This window comes from Eumetopias jubatus, unplaced genomic scaffold, assembly GCF_037043125.1.
Source record: "Eumetopias jubatus isolate StellerSeaLion01/CBP00866 unplaced genomic scaffold, mEumJub1_p1.0 scaffold_4, whole genome shotgun sequence".
In the NCBI taxonomy this organism is placed as follows: domain Eukaryota; kingdom Metazoa; phylum Chordata; class Mammalia; order Carnivora; family Otariidae; genus Eumetopias; species Eumetopias jubatus.
In genome coordinates, this window is record NW_028274810.1 from 29,997,489 (window position 1) to 30,019,590 (window position 22,102).

The 22,102-nt window shown below is 39.0% G+C and overlaps 1 protein-coding gene across 1 annotated transcript in view; it reads right to left on the reverse strand.

The window, feature by feature from the left end:
* Window positions 1–19,503, reverse strand: part of EPHX4 (epoxide hydrolase 4) — a 40,820-nt gene extending 21,317 nt beyond the window's left edge. Inside the window, exons 1-5 of the mRNA XM_028087681.2 lie at window positions 19,273–19,503; window positions 16,940–17,025; window positions 6,882–7,039; window positions 4,790–4,918; window positions 881–984 (exon numbers count right to left, since the gene is read on the reverse strand). Coding sequence (XP_027943482.1) covers window positions 881–984; window positions 4,790–4,918; window positions 6,882–7,039; window positions 16,940–17,025; window positions 19,273–19,503 — 708 coding nt within the window. The remainder of the gene's footprint in view (window positions 1–880; window positions 985–4,789; window positions 4,919–6,881; window positions 7,040–16,939; window positions 17,026–19,272) is intronic.
* Window positions 19,504–22,102: the final 2,599 nt, after the last annotated feature.

A 22,102-nucleotide genomic window follows, 5' to 3' on the forward strand; every position in this document is an offset into this window, starting at 1 on the left:
GTACACCAATTCCCACACACTTACTTTGTTTCAGGGTTTTGTTTACACCCAAAGGCCTCCACTTCTGTTATGTCAAACTCTCTCACCTGGCATTCATATTCCCTTGTCTCCCCATGGAATGTTCTCTGAAAAGAGGTACGCCTATAGGGGCACAGGCTCTCACAAAAAAATTGAACAATAACCAGGCACTCAAATATACAGAGACTGTAAAAATAAGTTAGCCTATAGATGAGGTCTTAGAAATTATTAAATTTTAGCATTTGCCTATTTTTCTTTCTGAAGGATGCACTTTAATGTTTTTCATTAATACATTATTTGCTTGATTTAACCTTTTTTTTTCTTACATAGGAGGAAATGCCTAGCAGTGGGCATCATATCACAATAATCAATAAATGATTATTTTAGACAAACCAGATAACATAAGCAGGACCAGTTCTTTCTTTTTTTTCTTTTCTTTCTTTCTTTCCTCCTTTTTTTAGTGCATCTGTCTATCTTTTATTTTTTTTAAGATTTTATTTATTTGATAGAGAGAGACACAGCAAGAGAGGGAACACAAGCAGGGGGAGTGGGAGAGGGAGAAGCAGGCTTCCCGCGGAGCAGGGAGCCCGATGCAGGGCTCGATCCCAGGACCCTGGGATCATGACCCGAGCCAAAGGCAGATGCTTAACAACTGAGCCACCCAGGTGCCCCTATCTTTTATTTTTAACTTCCTAATTTTGTCATCTTCTTGGGCTCCAGTTTTTCAATTTTAATCTTGGGGTATAATTGACATATAACATTATATTAGTTTCAGGTATACAACATAATACAATATTTGTATACATTGTAAAATGATCACCACAATAAATCTAGTTAACATCCATCACCATATTTGACTTACCTTGAAATCATTTATTGAGAACATAAATTCTGGGAACCATGGTATTTGGAAGAAGTAATAATGGCTGGATTTGAACAGCTGGGCAGGGTGTCGTAAAATATATTCTGAAATTAAAATGCCACGTTAGACCTTATCCAAGGGGTATAAATTACTTACTATTGAAAGAACTTCATTCTAAGGCAATTTCACCCTTGAGATGAAAAAAGAATCCACAAGTAAGTCTTCTGCATATTTCTCTTTGAAACAATTTCTATGTTCTTGTATTTGATTATGGATATTTCAAGTATTTAGAAAATTTATAGCACTTTAAATAAAAAAGTTTCATTTTATGAAGTCTTGACTCAGAAAGGAACAGGAAACACAAACAACACTGCCTTTTCTCCAAGGTTATTTTCAGTGACCTCACACTTTTCCTAGGGATTTATGGGGAGGTAATTTTCTGTTGTTTAAAAGACTTTCTTTGCAGGCAGATTTGAATACCTTATTCATTTGACCTCAACAGAAACTAAAGTGTTTCCTATAAGTTCATTCATGTATCTAGAAAATTCATTCATTCAAGGAATATTTGAATATCTACTGTATGTAAGGGGAGTTAGCAGTCAACAAGACAGAAGAGGTTCCCGTTAATAAGGAACTTATACAATAAGTAATCGATACTTTAAAAGATCATTTTAGATAGCAACAATACCATAAAGAAAATTAAAACAGGGTAATCTGATTGAGAGTGATGATTGGGTGATGTGGAGGGACTATTATTTAGCAGAGGTGATCAAAATAGGCTTCTCTGGGGATGTGACATGTGGACTGATTCCTGAATGGTAAGAGGGAGTCGGCTATGCAAAGATCTAGGAAGAAAAGCCAGGAACAGAAAGTAGGTCCTGGGCTTGGCACATTTAAGAAGCAGAAAGAACATCAATGTGACCGGTGTATAGTGAATGAGGTGTGAGAGGTGGCATGAGATGAGTCAGAGAGCAAAGCAGAAGCCCAGTCAGGGAGGGCCAGAGGAGATGGATTTTTAAGGGCTTTGGAAAGACACTGAAGCTTTAAACTAGAGAGTAGTATAATCACACATATTAAGTGTGCATACTTGTTTCTTGTGCACTCTATTTTTATTTTCTTTGCTATAGAAGTCACTTTTTTCTTATTTCTAATTTTGTAACTAACATGGTTAGTGTTAACATGGTTGGAATTTTTGGAACTATAATTCTCAGGTAAGTTATGCTATACTTTTTGTAAAGTCGTCATTGAACAAAATTTATTCAGCCCTACATTAAGAGATATTAATATAATTAAGGGTTAAATATAGGCATATTACTTGAAGACCTTATATTAACCTGACTAGGGTTGAACCTAGGCTGGATAAAACAATTCTAGAAATATTTCAAGAATCTTCTTGCTGAAATGACCAATTACAATTTTTTCCTTTTAGCAACATCACAAAAATAACATTTACTCAAGGGTCCCAATCAATGGAACAAGCACGTAGCACAACTTTTCCTACTTAATGCAACTGAGAAAAATATAGTGAATTTCAGTTTGATATTTGAATCCTAAGCATCCATGCTATCGCCTCAATAGAAATAGGACAATTGTATATATATCTAAAATTCAACTCTTGGGGCACCTGGGTGGCTCAGTTGGTTAAGCATCTGCCTTTGGCACAGGTCATGAGGCCAAGGCGCTGGGATCGAGTCCGCATCACATTGGGCTCCCTGCTCAGCGGGGATCCTGTTTCTCCTCCCTCTGCCACTCTCCCTGCTTATGCTCTCTTGCTCTCTCTCAAATAAATAAATAAATAAATAAATAAATAAATAAATAAATAAAATCTTTTAAAAAATAAAAAATAAAATAAAATTCAACTCTTACACTTACACTGTACAACATTTATGTAGTCACGTTCCCTTTCTCCCTTATGTAGACATTCCCAACAGAATTTTTTGTTCCCTAGAGGGCTGCTGTGAGTCATAGCAGTACCTGAAACTCAGAAAACTTGACAAGGGTAGTTAAAGAGGACAAGATGATAGTTTTTGCCAAAACGGAATAAAAATGTGCCTGGTCTTTAAACACTGAGGATTTAAGACTTCCCTTTATTATAGCAGGGGTTCTCAAAGTATAGCCCACACGGACCCTGGGGATCCCTAAGACCTTTTTAAACAATCCAGACAGTCAAAACCATCTCATTACAATACTAAGACATTATTTTCTCATTTGTGGACCTTTGTGCTCATGGTATGAAAGCAAGGGTAGATAAAGCCATTGCTGCCTGAGCACAAATCAAGGTAGTGACGCTAAACAATACTAGCAGTCATTGTATGCTTCACCACCACACACTTGCAGCAAACAAATACATAAATACATAAAATTAAGTGCCAGTTTCACTTAGGAATGCCCTAGATAAAACAGCAAAAATTATTAATTTTATTAAATTTCAACCTTTGTGTACATGTCCTTTGAACATTGAGATGACACAGAAAGTACACACAAAGCAATTCTGTTGAACACCCAAGTACAATGGTTGTCTGAAGGAACAGCACTTCTGCAATTCTTTGAGTTGATTAGTTGAATTAGCTGCATTTCTTATGGAATACCATTTTTTACTTGAAAGGATGACTAATAAATTATCACCAGTCAGACTTGAGTATTTGACAGATAGTCTCTTGAAAATGAACAAAGTGAGCCTGTCACTTGGGGGAAAACAATCAACAGCATTTGTTGCCAACAACAAAATTCAAGCTTTCAAATGAAAATTAGAAATTTAGAGATGGGTATTTGCTACTGTGAGCATGACAGCTTTGCAATACTCAACAACTTTTTGATGACATTGGGGCAATATTAGTTAATGTGATTCTTTGATATAATATAATAAAATGTGTCAAAGTATGGAAGATCTGAATAACTCAATGGACCAATATCTTCCAATGCATGATGATGCAAAATCATGCATGGGTAAAAAATCCATTCAAAGTGCTAGAGAGACTAATGGATTTTAATGTAACAGAGTACAAAAAGTTCATTAATATGACATCAGATTCTACATTGTTACTAACCTTTAAGAAACCACCAATTTTTTTAGTTTGGTGTAGTATTAAAGAAGAAAATCCACAGTTATCTGAAAAGGCTATTAAAATACTCTTCCCTTTTCCAATTACAAGTCTGTGTGAGGCCAGATTTCTTCATACACTTCAATTCAAACAACATATTGTAACAGATTGAATGCAGAAGCAGATCTGAGAATCCAGCTGTCTTCTATTAAGCCAAAAATTAAAGAGGTTTGCAAAAATGTAAAACAATGACATTCTTCTCACTAAAATTGTTTGGGAAGATGTAACTAGTTTTCATTAAGATGTTAATCATGTTAACAGGAACTAGATTTATTTTTTTTAATGAATTAATATATAATTTTAAATTTTTCTCATTTTAAATTTCTAATACAGTAAATATTTTTATATATGTCCTATATTATCAAAAACTCAATGGGTCTTTAATATTTTTTAAGAGTATAAAAGAGTCCTGAAACTCAAAATTTGAGAACTATGGCTTTAAAGAATGCTGTCATTCCTGATAGCCGAAGCAGTCAGGCAAGAGGAGAATTTATTTCTAGGTTGTCAAGATTCATTACTGTCAAAGTAATGTTACTGCATCTTTTTCCCTTTATCCCTTTCCAAGTTAGCAGTAAAATATTCTCTAAAAAAAATAAAATTATGCAAGCAAATATGAAGCTATGATTTCTCAGACTCTTGTGGAATAAAGTCAACGTATCTGACATTGTTATATGCTAATATCATATTTTAGTCATTTAATTAAAAAAATACTATGCTATTCAAATTTTGCTGTTTTTAATCCAAAGCGTCAGTGACAATAGTGAATTGTTATTTTAGCAAAGATGTTTTAATTAAAATTCAAACTCACCTGTAAATACAGTTGGGTGAGGGAAGTTAATAACGATAAGCTTCATCACCATTTCGGGATAACAGATGGCAATTAGCCAAGCAATCATTCCCCCCCAGTCATGGCCAATAAGAACACATTTGCTATATCCTGTAATGGAGAAAAAAAAATGTTGATGTCATTGAAGGTGGATGCATCATTACCTTACATAAAATGGGTATACTTCTGAAACTAATCTTCCCATAATCTGACTCTAATTATGCACTTAGGCAGATACTGAGTTTGGTGTTTCCAAAACCTGTATGTCTGAATCACCTAAGTAGCTTTTTAGAAAATTTAGATGTCCAACCTCCATTCTAGACCTACAGATTCAGAATCTCTCCCAGGAACCTGAATTTTTTTAAAAACCTGAAATAGCTCAGCTCTAGTCGCACAAACCTGAGTTTGGAAAACCGTGGTAAAGATTACACATAATTAGGTCATAAGCAAGATTATATTATCGATTTGCCTAGAAAATTGCATGAAGACAAATTTAGGCCAAGGCTGACTGAATTACCACCGAAGAGAAATGAAATATGGCTACCGGAAATCAATGTCTTTGAGTCTATTTTATTGTAATCAGACTAAATGACAACACTGCATTGATACCCCCAGACCTTATCCATTTTTTTTTCTCCTCTTGGAATATTGGCCAGATCCATGCTCTCTTTAGATTATTGTAGAAAAGGCCTTTAATTTGATTTCATGGTTTTTTTACAATATTAGCTCCATTAACATACCATGGTAGCAGCTGGGTTTTAGTCAAAAAAGATGTAGTGGATTCAATTATTGTTAAAAAGTATTTACTCCTCCCCCCTCCCCACTGCCATAAAAGGAGTATACATTGCTACCCCTTTGATATTAGACTTAGTCCTGTGATTTGCTTTGGTCATATGGTGGGAGTCTGACTTGACTTTGGACTCAGCCATCTGACTTGCTTTGACCAATGTGCTGCAAGCAGAAACTTGAAATATGTTTCTGCATCTGGGCTCACCCTCTTGCCATTTCTGCCATTGCCAGGAGAAGAGGAAAAGCTACCGCTAGGTAGCTACTCCCCTTTAGCTTGGGTTCCAGCCTAACTCAGAGGGAGAAGCCAGTCCCAGCAGGACCTGTAACCTGAGGTAAAGACCCAGTGGTCCAGCCTACACTTGACCTGCACACCCATGAGCATTGAATAAATGCCTATGGCTATATGCCACTGAGTTTGGCATGTTTGTTACACAATAATATTGTGGCACTAGCTGATCAATATAAGAAAGATAGTGCGGGGTGCCTGGGTGGCCTAGTTGGTTAAGCATCTGCCTTTGGCTCAGGTCATGATCTCAGGGTTCTGGATGGAGTCCCACATCGGGCTCCCTGCTCAGTGGGGAGCCTGTTTCTCCCTCTGTTCTTCCTCTTGCTTGTGCTCTCTCTCTCTCAAATAAATAAATAAAAATCTTAAAAAAAAAAAAGAAGATAGTGTAAGTGCTTCTGCATCTAAATGATTATTTAGATGTGGATTCTGAAGAAATAAATTTTCTGAGTACAAGAATCAAATTTCCAATAATTCTGAAAATAATAAATTGCATACATTAGAAATACTTTTAAAAACAAATTTTCGAAATCAGAGGGGGAGACGAACCATGAGAGACGATGGACTCTGAGAAACAAACTGAGGGTTCTAGAGCGGAGGGGGCTGGGGGGTGGGTTAGCCCGGTGATGGGTATTAAAGAGGGCACGTTCTGCATGGAGCACTGGGTGTTATACGAAAACAATGAATCGTATATCACTACATCAAAAACTAATGATGTAATGTATGGTGATTAACATAACATAATAAAATAAAAACAACAACAACAACAAATGTTCGAACTCATTCTTGGCTGGTGGACTGAATCGTCATTCCAGATGTATTATTTTCAATTTCCTCTATAAATATTTTCGGCTGTACACCCAAAACCATGGGGACAGGATCCAGACAACAGCTCAGGTAAATGGAAAATGCCTTCTCCCAAGAAATGAGGTTACCAATTCACAATTTTTGGAATGTTAGTCCCTTAAAAAGGACTACACTATTTTTTTTAAACTGACCTACCTAAAGAGTCTAAAATATCCTTTATATCTGTAATTAGACAGTCCAATTTATAATTCTCTCGATGAATGGGAGCATCTGTTTCTCCATAGCCTCTCAGATCAAGTGCTACAACTCGATATTCACTTTTAAATTCCCTTAGTTGGTGACGCCAAGAATACCTGCAGGAAATAAGAAACATTAAAAATACCACAGTAGTGAATCCAGAGAGTAACATTACATCTTTTCTAAGTGGACAATTATAAGAAACTGTCTATTTTGAGAAAGGTTATATAGCCATCTGTGAGCCAGAGGAAGGGATGTGTTTCGGAAGGGAACACTGTAGTTCTTTATAAAAATTTACTGTTATTTTTTTTTACCAGCTCCAGTGGGGTGTAACAGAGGGCCAGTATTTACAGAAACTATGAAATATCTGATACTAAAACCAATATACTTCTATATGTACTTAAGAAATCAATTTTCTAGGCTTTCTTAAATAATGCTTATAGCTATCAGGGAATCTGTACTTACAAATGCTTCTATGGAGAAGATCCTGAATGAGTACAAGCAAGTGTGATATTAAAAACATTTAAGGGGCACCTGGGGGCACAATCATTTAAGCATCCAACTCGTGGTTTCAGTTCAGGTCATGATCTCAGGGTCGTGTGATCTTGCCCTGCATTGGGCTTGCATTCAGTGCAGAGTCTGCTTGAGATTCTCTCTCTCTCTCCTTCTCCCTATGCCCCTCCGGCTTGTGCTCAATCTCTCTCAAATAAATAAATCTTAAAAACAAAAACAAAAACAAAAACAAAAAAACCCCCACACTCTTAACAGCCAAAATGGCATTGTCATGATCAATTAGAATGGCCAGCGTTGGGGCGCCTGGGTGGCTGGTGGGTTAGGTTTCTGACTTCGGCTCATGTCATGATCTCAGGGTCCTGGGATCAAGCCTGGCGTCGGGCTCCCCACTCAGCGGGGAATCCACTTCTCCCTCTCCCTCTGCCCACCCCCCACTCCTGCTTGTGCTCTCTCTTTCTCTCAAATAAATAAAATCTTAAAAAAAAGGAATGGCCAATATGCTACAGCCAAGTCCTGGAGGCGTCTGCAGGGCCAGGTGTTCCCCTGTGCTTGATCATGGAACTGCAGAATTAAATGAAATACCAAGATCCATGAGATTTTTTTCTTTTTTTTTTTCTTTTTTAATCTCTGCACCCAACGTAGGGCTCAAATTTACAACCCCGAGATCAAGAGTCTCATGCTCTACTGACTGAGCCAGTTAGGCACCCTGATCCATGATATTTTCTTCTTCAAACAAGCAAAACCATTTTGGATAACAAAGAAGAAGAAAAAAGACGTGGATTTTTCAAAGTGACTCACTATGTTGTGGGACTCCAAATATGCATTTAAAAAATGGATCTGTATGCACATCTGTTCATGGAAACAGTGTAGAATTATCTGACACAAGCCAATAGGAGATAACTGTCTGAAAAGATTTTTGGAGTGCAATAGGCAAGTGTACCAAGGGATCTGCTATTATAAGCCAATAGTGAGAGAGACTGCAATGTGAAGTGTCACAAAGCAATAAGATCAATGAAACAAAGTATGCACTTTACATTAACAGGTCATCAGGAAGAGTGTCAGACACGTATCTGTATTATGCATGGATTCAGAATCTTTGATCTATTATTAGGATATCTATGATTTGTGAAAATCTGCAAAAGCATTACCAATGAAGACAGATTTAAAAATGTTAATAAAAACTATGTTTCTTAGTGAGGTCATAGCAATCTTACTAACCTTGGCTTTAGGTTGTAACAAATAAGCAGTTTATTTCCTCAAAGATACCCATTTGTCAACACATAAGATATTATTTTCTCATTAGCCTTACTTAAAATTTTCAATTGATTTTTTTATGTCTTTGTAACTGGAGCCTAACTCTTCCCCCTTTAGGGATTACCTCATGCCTAATCAATAGAGTTCTGCATATTTAACCTTTTAAATATTTATTTAATCACTTTTCCTGTCCATCCCTAATATCATTACCTTAATTCAGGCCTCCATTAATGCAGCAACCTATCGATTGGTCTGTATGCATTTCATTCCCTTCAGCGCTATCTTCTACAAAACCAGACTGAGGTCCCAGAAACATAAACTCTGTCATGTAATTTCGCTGCTTAACATCTTTTCTTGAATCCCTATTACGTGCATATCTCAGACGTATTGCAGGTGGGGTTCCAGACCACCACAATAAAGCAAATATCACGATAAAGTAAGTATAAAAGTTATGTTTACATTGTAGTCTATTAAGTGTGTAATAGCCTTATGTCTAAAAAAACAATGTATATATCTTAATTTAAAAAGTATTGCTTGTATAGAACTGTTGAATCACTATATTGTACACCTAAATCTAATATAACACTGTATGTTAACTACACTAGAATTATAATTAAAAACATAATAAAATCCAAAAAAGAAAAAAATACTTTATTGTCAATAAAGTGCTAACCATCATCTGAACTTCCAGTGAATTATAATCTTTTTGCTGGAGGGTCTTGCCTCCATGTTGATGGCTGCTGACTGACCAGGGTGGTGGGGGCTGGAGGCTGGGGGTGCTGTGGCAGTTTCTTAAAATAACACAACAATGAAGTTTGCCACGTCGGTTGACGCTTTCTTTCATGAACGATTTCTCTGTAGCGTGTGATGCTGTTTGCTAGCATCTTACCCACAGCAGAACTTCTTTCACACTTGGAGTCGGTCCTCTCAAGCCCTGTGGTGCTTTATCAACTAAAGTGTATGTCATATTCTAAATCCTCTGTTGTCATTTCAACCATCTTCACAGCATCTTCACCAGCAGTAGATTCCCGCTCAGGACACCACTGTCTTTGCTCATCCAAGAGAAGCAGCTCCTCAGTGGTGAAATTTCAATCATGAGATCACAGGCGTCCAGTCACATGTTCAGGCTCCCCTGCTGCTTCTAGTCCTCTCGCTGTTTCCACCACCTCTGCAGTTTCTGCCTCCACTGGAGTCCTGAGCTCTCCAAGTCACCCATGAGGGCTGGAATCAACTTCTTCCAGACTCCTCTTCATGTTGATATTGTCACCTCGTCCCTTGAATCATGGATGTTCTCAATGGCATCTAGAATGGTGAATCTTCTCCAGAAGGTTTTCAATTTACTTTGCCCCCAGATCTATCAGAGACATCACCATGGCAGATATAGCCTTACGAAATGTATTTCTTCAATAATAAGACTTCAGGAGTAGAAATCACTCCTTGATCCATGGACTGCAGGATGGATGCTGTGTTAGCAGGCATGAAAACCAGCTCCATCACAGCTCCTGGGTGACCAGGTGCATTGTCAATGAGTGGTCATATTTTGAAATAAATCTTTTTTTTTTTTTTTCTGAGCAGTAGGTCTCAACAGTGGGTTTAAAATATTCAGCAAACCATGTTGTAAACAGATGTGCTGTCATCCATGCTTTGTTGTTCCATTTATAGAAAACAGGCAGAATGGATTTACATAATTTTTAGGGCTCTAGAATTTTCAGAATAATCAATGAGCATTGGCTTCAACTTCAAGTAACCGGCTGTATTAACCTCTAACAAGATTGTCAGCCTGTCCTTTGAAACTTTGCGGCCAAGCATTAACTTCTACCTAGCTAAGAAAGTCCTAGAAAGCATCTTCTTCCAATAGAAGGCTGTTTCATTTACATTGAAAATTTATTGTTTATTGTAACCACCTTCATGAATGATCTGAGCTAGATCTTTGCATAACTCGCTGCAGCTTCTCCATTAGCACTTGCTGTTTCACCTTGTACTTTTCTGTTATGGAGATGACTTCTTTTCTTAAACCTCACGAACCAACCTCTGTTAGCTTCAGACTTTTCTCCTGTAGCTTCCTCACCTCTCTGAGCCTTCACAGAATTGAAGAGAGTTAGGGCCTGTCTCTGGATTAGGCTTTGGCTTAAGGGAATGTTGTGGCTGGTTTGATCTTCCAACCAGACCACTGACACTTCCTCCATATCAAAAATGAGGTTGTTTCACTTTCTTATCATTTGTGTCTTCATTCAAGTAGCACTTCCAATTTCCTTCAAGAAATTTTTCGTAGCATTCACAAGTTGGCTAACTGGTGGGAGAGGCCTAGCTTTTAGCCTGTCTCAGCTTTTGACATGCCTTCCTCACAATCATTTCTGGCTTTTGATTTAAAGTGAGAGATATGGGACTCCTCATTTCACTTGAATATTTAGAGGCCACTGTAAGATTATTAACTGGCCTAATTTCAATATTGTGTGTCTCAGGGAACAGGGAGAGCCAAGGAGAGGGAGCAAGATGGGGGAAGCGGTTATTGGTGAAGGAGGCAGAACACATACAACATGCATCCTCAATTCACCATCTCATATAGGTGTGGTTTATGGCACCCCAAGACAATTACAGTAGGAACATCAAAGATCACTGATCACAGATCACCATAACAAATGTAATAATAATAATGAGTTTGAAATATGGCAAAAATTACCAAAAATTACCAAAATAGAGACACAAAATGAGAAAACCTGTTGGAAAAATGACTCCAACAGCCTTGCTCTACATGGGGTTGCCACAAACCTTCAATTTGTGGAAAAAAAAAAACCCAAAAAATGCAGTATCTGTGAAGCACAATAAAACAAGGTCTACCTATACTCATAACATGCAGCTCAAGCTTGTCATTGTGGCAGACCAAACCTCCAAGATTTGACTAAGGCCCAAACTTCCAGCCTGATTACTTTACACTCTTAGTCATTTGCTATATAATGAAAAAAGCTGGCAGTTATATCCTTCTTAGTACATGCCATGCACAATTCTAAGTGCTTCACATATAGTAATGTTGATCTGCAAAACAAAACTATGAAGTAGGTATTATTATATTATTATCCCCACAGTTGACCTTCAGGGGCACAAAAAAGGTTAATTGCCCTGCCAAAGGTCACAGAATTAGCAAAGAGCAGACCTAGGATTCAAACCCAGGTAGTCTGTCCTGAGTCCATGGTACCCTGCCCACACAGAGGGAAGCCCCCTGCAGTGATCCAGTGGCAATATTGCTTTTTGCTTTTGACTTTGTTCTTCTGATGTCCTTTGTCTGCAACATCATCCCTCTCAGCCATTTCCCTACTCCCCATAATTCCTGCCCTTTCCCCTTCACTGAACTCCTCATGCTGAGCATCTCCACTTCCAGGAGACCTCGCAGGCCCCCACCTTTACTGGCGGGTTGGCTGGGACCCTTCTTACTCTCCCATTTGCACATACACTCTTCAGGCGACTGGGCATGTGCTTTATAACAATCTGGTGTGTCTGGTGCTTCCACTGGAATGGGAGCTCCCTCAACTGCCTGGTAGAATATTTAGACTGTGTAGGTGCTCAGTAAAGATATGTTGCATAAGCGAAACAAACGAGTGGAGGGACTGAGTGTTGATAGTGCTAGAAGGACCAGCTGCTCAACAGAACTCGGCCCCAGTTCAAACCGTGAGGCAAGGACGACTGAAGTTCCCAAGTTCCTGTTGGGGAATTTATAGTTAATGTCTGTGAAAAAGTGCATTGTTCTAATATCTTAAGTATGTCTTCATTTAGAACTCATTTAGTGAGAGATTTCAAGGTAGAAATTTGACTCAAAGTAGCGTGTAGAATCCTGCAATATTTTACATTTAAAATTGCATTAGAGATTATGCAAACATAATACCTGCATATTTCATTCTCTTATTGATAATTTAAATTGCCTTGCAAAGAAATTCAACTATTGCTGCCATCCATGAGAGGAGCCAAACAATATCTTCAACATTTCTAAGAAATAGGGCAGCTGCTATCTTAATAAATTGCAAAAAAAAAATCTTAAATGTAACCTTCCCAGAATTCACAAATAAAGCATATTTGATTCACACTTTAAGCTGAAAAGGAAATCACCCCAGGGATAGACTGATGGGCATTTCATTCATATGATAGTAAACAAAATTGAATCCCTTGACACAGAAATGAAACATATTATAAAATCAGTAACTCAGGGGCAACTGGCTGACTCAGTCCATAGAGCGTGCAACGCTTGATCTCAGGGTCATGGGTTCAAACCCCATGTTGGGCATGGAGCCTACTTAAAAAAAGAAATCAGTAACTCCTAAAAATATTACAAAGAAACAAAGCTTGCTATTTTCATCCACTTTTTTTTTTTTCTGGTACGTTTGGTAATAGCAGAAGACACTTCTAAAAAACCAACCCCCTTCCTAGTGATTACTCTTGACATAAGAGGGCTTCTGGTTTACCAGGATAGCCACATTCAGATGTAGAATATCCTTTTCCCCTTCACAAAAGAGAAAAGGCCATAGTCATCAGCCTCTGTGCTCAGCTGTGTGTACCAAGAGCCCTCCCTTGCCTCAGCACTTGAGTAATGACGAATGCATTCCATACAGCTGGTGATGAAGACAACTCAAAGAAACTGCCTGCATCAGCTCCAAATATTTTTAAAAGCGATGCAAATTGAGGTGGAGAGAGAGTGGGAGAAAAACCATCTCCTGACAAATAACTTTATTTTGGGATAATTTAGCTAACAGTCTCAGAGATGCAGATCTTGTTTGATGTTTCCTTTAGATTTAAGAAAGAAGACCCAGAATTTTTATTGTTTCCATGTAATATCTAATATTAAATGTCACCAATTCTCAACAGCTATTCTTAGGTAATGATGATAAGTGCAGATAATATATGGCATGTGTATAGTGCTTTTCTGTTTAGAATCATTTTTACACACATTAACAATTGATGATTATTTTGTTTTCACAGTATCAAATATCTTGACCTACTTGATCTACAAATAAGCTTATAGTTCCATATGTACTTAGACAAAACTTGATTAACAGAGGAATAATATTTATACTTATAATGTAAATTTAAATTGGTTTGAAATGTCAGACAAGAGTTTCTTGCTTTGTTGTTTTTGGCTTTTAAAGAAGATAGAAATGCAAGGGAAGGGGCTTTTGAAAAAAGAGGAAAGCAAGAGAGAGACTGGAAGTGGCTTAATCAAAACAGCTTTGTCCTAAACTCTGGATTTATTTGACCCTTTCCTGAATGGAGCACCTGAATGGAATTGACTAGATTCCTAATAGTTAATAGCGGCAGTTTGAATGGAAGGAAAGACAAAGGCTCAACACTGAGGTCTTGGTTTAGGGTATGACAGTCAAACAGAGGTTTCTGATTATCAGCAATCTCCATGTAGTTGCTTTTGGACTTACCCTAAACACCTGGGTAGCTTTCAGATCAAGTGCCAGGAAAGCTTAGTGAATTCAATATGCTGTCTGCGTAACTGAGCTATGAGGGGTTCATTGTTGTTGTCTTTAAGTCATGGCAAGGGTGTTTCTGGAGTAACACATCCAAGACTTGACTTTGCCAGAGCAAATGGGACTGATGTCCAAGGACCAGTGCTGGGCCTCTCCCAGGCTGTCCCATCCCCTAGAGATTAGAGGACACGTACAAGAACCACCAGGCATTTCTATTTTGCCAGAGGGCTCTTATGAAGAGTAAATAAAGGGACAATGCTGTGAAAAATGTACAAAGGTATCATTCTTAAATATGACAGAAAGCACCAATTGTCCTCTATCAAAAGGGTATCATTGTTATTTGCTGTTTCTTCAAAACAATTACCAGTCGGCTGAAGAGGTTGTAGTTTATGTTTATCTTCCTGGTAGACTGTTCCACATGTAAAGAAGTGAAGTTTCAGGAGAGAAAAGAGCATGGACAAGTACTGGGGTTGATATGAGGTGGTGACAGAATAGCTTTTAAATCTTTTCTTTCTAAAAAGTTAAATATCAACCCCCCTCCACCACGGCAACATATCATGAATTTTATTTAGAATGATGGTCCAGAATGTTAGAGTGAGGTGTTCTTGCATGGTTAGCTAACTTTGAACACCCTCTTGAATTGTTCTATAAGGTGTGAAATTTGAAGGGTGAAAAGCACTGCTTGATATCAGATGATTATCATTCCTATGTCCTGAGGACAAGCAGAAGAGGGCAGCTCTGAGGCTCAAAAGTGAGGTGTGCCTTACTTTTTGACCGCGCCAATTTCAGAAGGGCAGCTGTGAGGTTTACATGAGATGTTAGTAAAACACTTAGAAGAGTGCCTGGCACACAGTGGATGGTCCGTAAACGTTAACTAGCACCAGCTGCAGCATTCAGAAAATTAGTTTTTCACCGGTCTGGGACAATCGCCTGTCTCCAAACGTCTCTGTTACTCTCACTCTTCAAACTAGAATTCCACTATTGCATACTCTTCACATCCTTTAGAGTTTTAAAGATTTTGTATTATCCAAAGTCCTGATTTAAAATGCAGCTAGCTCTCAAAGAGGTATGATCTCAGTGCACTTTAGTTAATACTTCATCAGGGAAAGGGACTTTATTAATAAATGCATGGCGGATGCTAGTGCTGGCGCAGGGCTCTCCACACTGAGTGAATGGGAATGAAGAAAATGAACATTTATTGAGTATTCACTGGGGCTATGTGAAAGGCCTTCTGCATATTTTGACTCTCTTTATCTTCACAACAACTCTGCAAGATTATTGCAGAAGATTGTGCAGGATCCTGCAGAGTAAGTGATTAAGCCAGAATTCACCGCCTATGTTACTTTATGCAGATTTGACTAAAGCTTCAGACTTAGATTTTATTGTGAGCCAATCATGTCAAGCACTCCACTAAACGAGTCTACATACATATGCTTGAATTGTACTGGGCTGTTTACCACCTAATTAAGTTGTCTCCAGATGGAAGAACAGATAAAAGTTTAACATGAAAACGACTTATGTTTATTCATGTAGGCGAATACAGGGGGAGAAAAATCTTCATGAGGTGAAAAATCTCAGAAAAAGACATCTATAGACTTTTTGCTCTGGAAAAATGATGAGGTACATGGGGTTTTGCCACACTACATTCTTTTCCTCAATACCTAATACTTCCTCATGCACTAGCATTCTCAATGTATTTATTAATGAAGTCTCTCTCACTGATAACGTATTAACTAAAGTGTATTAGGGTCAGATCTCTTTGAGAGCTAGATGCATTTTAAGTCAGGACTCTGGATAACACAAAATCTTTAAAACTGTGAAGGAGGTGCAGAATACGTAATGGTGAAATTCTAGGTGTTAAGAGTGATAATAAGGGAGAAATTTGGGGACAGGGCATCATCCCAGACCTTTCAAAAGATACAACATATTCTGCCTTTCAGTCAGCTCAGAGGATATGATTATTTTTCATCCATTTCTTTGCATTTAGTTCATGGACTGTCTCAAGATCATAGCCCTGTGTTATCAAAAGCCCGGTTATCTTTCACCACCATATGTAGCATCTTTTAAAAAGAAATTCATTTTTTAAAAGTTTAATCATATGTTGTTTTCATCTGTACTTATTTGGCTCTGTGAGGTTCAAAGGAGAACAGAACATTTTCTCCTAGGTAACTAGCAACTGTATATTTTTGGTTATAGGTTTCTTCCTAATGTGAAATATTTAGGTCCTTAATTTATCCTGCATTCATATGAGCCTGTTGCTACATGCATAGGAAGTAGTTCACCCTCAGTTTCCAAGAGTCCTCTTCTTTCTCCACTTTCCCCTCACCTGAGGCTTCTCTCAGACCTTCCAGATACTAGGCACTCTACCTTTGGTTTCTTTTCAATCTCCTTGCCCTGCCCAATGTGGCACATTGTCCACAGTAGATACTATAAAAACTGTTTTGTAGCTAGTTCAGAAATTTGAAACACTAAACAATACTTCTTTTAATTTTTCACAAAGAAAGAGAGAAAGAGGAAGGAAGGAAGGAAGGAAGGAAGAAAGGAAGGAAGGAAGGGAGGGAGGAAGGAAGGGAGGAAGGAAGGGAGGGAGGGAAGGGAAGGAAATTAGCCTGGTACCATGCACATTTCTTTAGAATAGAGGGAAAACCATCCCTGTGATTCAGGAGCATTCAGGAAGGATAACTGGGTAAGAGACCATAAAGTAAGGTCGATTAAAAGTCTTAACAAGAAAATGACACTGTGATTAGCCAAGTCCTTACTGCAAAAGAAAAAGTTGGTTGGTAAGTTTACCAGAATTCTGGAAATCCGTGAAGCAGCAGCATAAGTGGTTTGCCTCTTTCACCAGCAGCAACATAATGAAATCTTAACCCCGAATCCTGCAGTACAAAATAGAGGGCATGGAATTTTAGTGATATTTTGCCAAAAGTAGTGCATTTAGTATTTCCATTTCATTAAAGAAAAAGTTCACTTGCATTATTTTTAATATCAAGAAATAAAATAAATATTATTGAATTTCAAAAAGAAAAAAAAATTCATGATTTATTAATAGAGTAAATTAGATTTACTTTTGTTGACATTCCCTTTATAGTACCTTCCCTTCTTGTTCTACCTACAAGGTCAATTTATATGTTACAAGCTTCTGGAACAATGTCACAATTTGTGACTTTCATCTTACTGATGTGTCACATTTCATCTCATTCAAATTCCAAAGGACATGTAAATAATTCTGATCTGAATTTATATTCCTGCCATGTTTACCTCCTAGTCATGTACTTTTCTCAGCTTGCCCGTCAAGAGCTGTGCCATCAGTTATATAATTCACACCTCCTTTCCTTATTTTTAGTTCTCTCCTTCCCACATTATTATTTTGAGAGTTGCATGTACAGCTCCCCTTGCTTCCTGCTCCTCGTGTCATGTCAATGTATTTCTAACAGCAGAATTCTCTGAGTGCTCAAGACTTCTCTCTGCATGTGGGAGACAAGACTGCCCAAGGAAAATAAAAGGCATGGGAGTGAGACAAGAATACAGCAAACAAAAAGCAAACTGAAAAGAAGAAAATGGAGAAAAAAAGCAAGAAAGGAAAACAAAAATTCACAAAGAAGTGAAGAAAGAAACCAAGAACCAAAAGATGAGCACAGAGACAGAATTTTGTATCAGGTAACCCAAGCAAGAGGGTTTCCAGATGTGAAAAAAAATCTTACAAGGTCATTTAATTCAACCCCATCATTTTTACAGATTTGGAAACTAAAGTCCAAAGATATTAACATGGGTCATAAAGGTGGTTGGGAGCAGGGCTGTGACCAGAACCCCATTCTGTCCTACCTTACAGGACAATGTTCTTTCCACTCCTTGGTTCTGTCGCTGGGGAAACTCTTTAGGTAGCCAGATTAAGAGGAAAAGCATTATGAGGAATTCCAGATGACTCTTTTTCACTGCTTCTCCTCAGGTTGGACTAAGATAACAAATCTGACTTTGCCCTCAACTGCAGAATGCCTTTCTAGAAGTTCAATAACTTCTTTTATTGGTGATGAGTCTTGGCCACTTGATTGGACTTAGTGAACAAATAATTAATTGCACTTACTATGTACTAGGCACTGTTCTAAGTTTTTGTTTATTTGGGTTTGTCTGTTTGTTTTACAAATATCGATTCATTTCATTCTCATACCAACCCCAGGCTGAATAAGGGTAAGAAAAATGTGCCCTTGCTCTTTTGAACTCTAGCAGTTGGACCATCTAGCTCCTAATAGGAATCCTGCACTTTGGTGACATAAATATCCCCTCGTGTGAGGCTAGTTTTGAAAGGCCTGTGAGTCAGACTGCAGGGTGCATCCTGAAGGGTCATATCCCTTCACCACCTGGAGCCTCAGGAAATGGAATATCCATGGGCTGCCAGGAGGCTTGGGACAAGCATGAACAGTTCTAGTCTGAATGCATGGTTGACATTTACTTTTTACTCCATTCCTTTGGTCTCTGACTTCATAAGTCTGCTTCCTTGCTCACAAACATAACACCATTTATTTATTGTTTCATGCTGGTTAGGTCATCTCTGCATGCTCCATTCTGCTACTCTGAATAAAGTCCTATTTCCAATGACTTGTTCTATTTACTCTTCCAATCTCTAAAATTTAAGCAAGGACAGCCTCATGAGACAGTAGGGCATGACCAGGAACAATTCCCTACAGCTGATCTGAGCTCTAAAGGGCAAAAAGGTGACAGGAGACAGCCTTCCCTTAGAGAGAGCAGAATTATTCTGGGTTGTTGTGGTGGAGCAGGAGGGGGACAGTAATATATATATAGGACCCTGATGAGAGAACCTCCTCATAACCTATTCTCTGTCTCTCTGTCTCTCTGTCTCTCTCTCTCTCGCTCTCTCTCTCACACACACACATACACACACACACACACACACACACACACACACGGTCTCGACCCCTCTCCCGCCACACCTCGCCCCCCCTTGCCTTGCCTCCCCCTGGCATCTTCCCTGTCCCCGCCGCGCGCTCTTTGCGAGCCCCAGGAACACTAGGGGACGCTGGGCGTCATGGAAGGAGCAGCCCAGCGCTCTCTGCCCTCACGGCCGTCACGTTCCCTCCCGATACCGCCGGGCCCACGCCGGCCTTCACCTTGATCCGCACGTAGCAGTGGGTACCCAAAGAGGGGTCGTTCAAACACGCGGGAGGGTGTTCCCGGGCGACCCTCCGGAAGGTCTGCGCGGGTCCCTTGCCGATGCTCCACAAAAGTTTGAGCAGGTAGACGGAGGCGCAGAGCCCGCAGTAGCAGTAGACCAGGGACCAGAAGAGCAGGGACCGGATCGTGACCGTCAGGCGGAGCAGGCAATCCCGCAGCCTCGCCATCGGGCGGGGCCGGCGGCGGGGCCCGCTGCCGTTCGGGGACGCGGGAGAAGCGGCGCTAGCTCCGGCTGCGGAGCGAGACAGCCAGCGCGGCGCCGCGCCAGGCCCGCCAGCCGGTCCGCGGGAGCCGGCTTCGCGCGCGCCTCCCCGCGGGCCCCCGGGGCAGATGCGCTCGGCTGGCGTCCGGTGGCCCAGCCGCGGGCGCCCGCACTCACGGTGCGCGCTCCGGGGCCGCTGCGCCCTGCCCGGGAGCGCCGCGGGGCAGACCCCCTGCGCTGCGGGTTCCGTCCCGGCCTGGGCGAGGCTGGGGACCGGCCTTCCTCCGCAGAGTGTGATCCCAGTTCTAAACCGCTCAACTGTGGGGAAGATGAAGGGGAATCTTTCCCAAATCATCCTGGCGCAGAAGAAAGCGCCGCTCTTACTTTGACCAGTGTTCAAGTCCTCTCATTGCCCAGTCAACTGGTGCAATTTCATTAGGCCTTTTTCTGGATCATAGAATTATGGCGCGCGGGGAAGAGAGGCAGTGAACGACGGTTTTCATAGTATATGACGGCTATTATTACTTTATTCATTCCTAACATTCTTCTGACGGTGTTGATATTCTCCAACAAGGTTCAGAGTGGTATCAGCCCAGCCAGTTCAGAGTGGTTATCAGCCCAGCCAGGCCTCTCTGGTTCTAAAGGCAAGCCTCTGGAAAGCCCTGGTCTGTTTTCTATCCCTGTAAGTCTTTCCTTTGCAAGACTCTTATATAAATGGAATCATATAATATGTAACCTTTTATTTTTGGCTTCTTTTCATTTAGTGTAATGCATCTGAGATTCAGCTATGCTGTTACATATACTGTTTCTTCTTTATTGCTTGTTAGTTTTCATTGAACAAATGTGTCGTATTGTTTATCCATTTCCTAGTTAAAGGACGTTTGAGTTTTTTCCACTTTGTGATTATGAATAAAGCCACTATAAACACTCATGTGAAGTTTTTGTGTGAACATAAGTTTTCCTTTCACCTGGGTAAGTACTTATAAGTGGGATTGCTGGGTCAGGTGGTAAGTTGCATTTAACTTTATGAGAAACTGCCAAACTGGCTTCCAAAGTGGCTGTACAATTTCGAATACATACCAGCTATGTGTGAGAATTATGGTTGGGTTATAGTCTTGCAAGAACTTGGTATTGTCAAAAAAATCTTTTTAATTTTGGCAATTCTAAGGTGTGTATAGGGTACAAAGTAGGATTAACATTTATGTTTTGCATGTGTAGTATCTCATTGAGATTTTAATTTACATTTCCCTAGTGACTAATAATGTGTGGGCGCATCTTTATGTACTTGAATGCCATCAAATATATTCTTTGACAAAGTGTCTGTTAAAATCTTTTATACATTTTTAAAAATTGTGTTGTTTGTTTTCCTACTATTGAATTCAAGAGTTCTCTATATATTTTGGATACAAATCCTTTATCATACATCATGAGATTTGCAAACATTTTCCCAGACTGTGTCTTTTCATTCCTATAACAGAGACTTTTGAAGAGCAGAATTTCTTAATTTAAAAAAAAATTATCTATTTATTTATTTATTTATTTATTTATTTATTCTTTTTAAGTAGGCTCCACACCTAATGTGGGGTTTGAACTCACAACCCCTAGATAAAGAGTCACATGCTCTATGCATTGAACCAGCCAGGTGCTCCCCACCCCGAGTTTCTTAATTTTGATGCCATCTCATGTATCACTTTTATTTCTTTTATGGATGGTACTTTTGGCCTTTAATGTAAGAAATCTTTTCATAACTCAAGGTCAGCAGGATTTCTTTCCCTTATGTTTTCTTCTAGAAGTTTTATGTTTTTATTTTTTATATTTAGATCTGCGAACCATTTTTCTTCAACTTTCCCCAAGTTTTATTTTATTATTTTTAAAATTTTAATTCCAGTATAGTTAACATACAGTTTTATATTAGTTTCAGGTATACAATAGAGTGATTCAACAATTCTATATATTACTCAGTGCTCATCGGGATAGGTGTACTCTTAATTCCCATCATCTATTTCACCCATCCCCCACCTACCTCCCCTCTGGTAACCATCAGTTTGTTCTCTATAGCTAAAAGTCTCTTTTTTTGGTGTGTCTCTTTTTTTATTTGTTCATTTGTTTTGTTTCTTAAATTCCACATGTGAGTGGAATCAGATGGTATCTGTCTTTCTCTAACTTATTTGCTTAGCATTATACCCCCTAGATCCATCCATGTTGTTGCAAATGGTAAGATTTCATTCTTTTTTATGGCTGAGTAATATTCCTCTGTGTGTGTGTGTGTGTGAGACATATTTATCCATTCATCTACAGATGGACATTTGGACTGTTTCCATAATTTGGCTATTATAAATAATGTTGCAATAAGCATAGGGGTACATATTTGAATTAATGTTTTTGTATTCTTTGGGTAAATACCTGGTAAGTGCAATTACTGGATCATATGGTAATTCTATTTTTAATTTTTCAAGTTACCAAGTCTATGATCCATTTTGAGTTAATTTTTGTATAGGGTACAAAGTATGGATTAACATTTATGTTTTGCATGTGGATATATAATTGTTTTGGCACCATTTGTT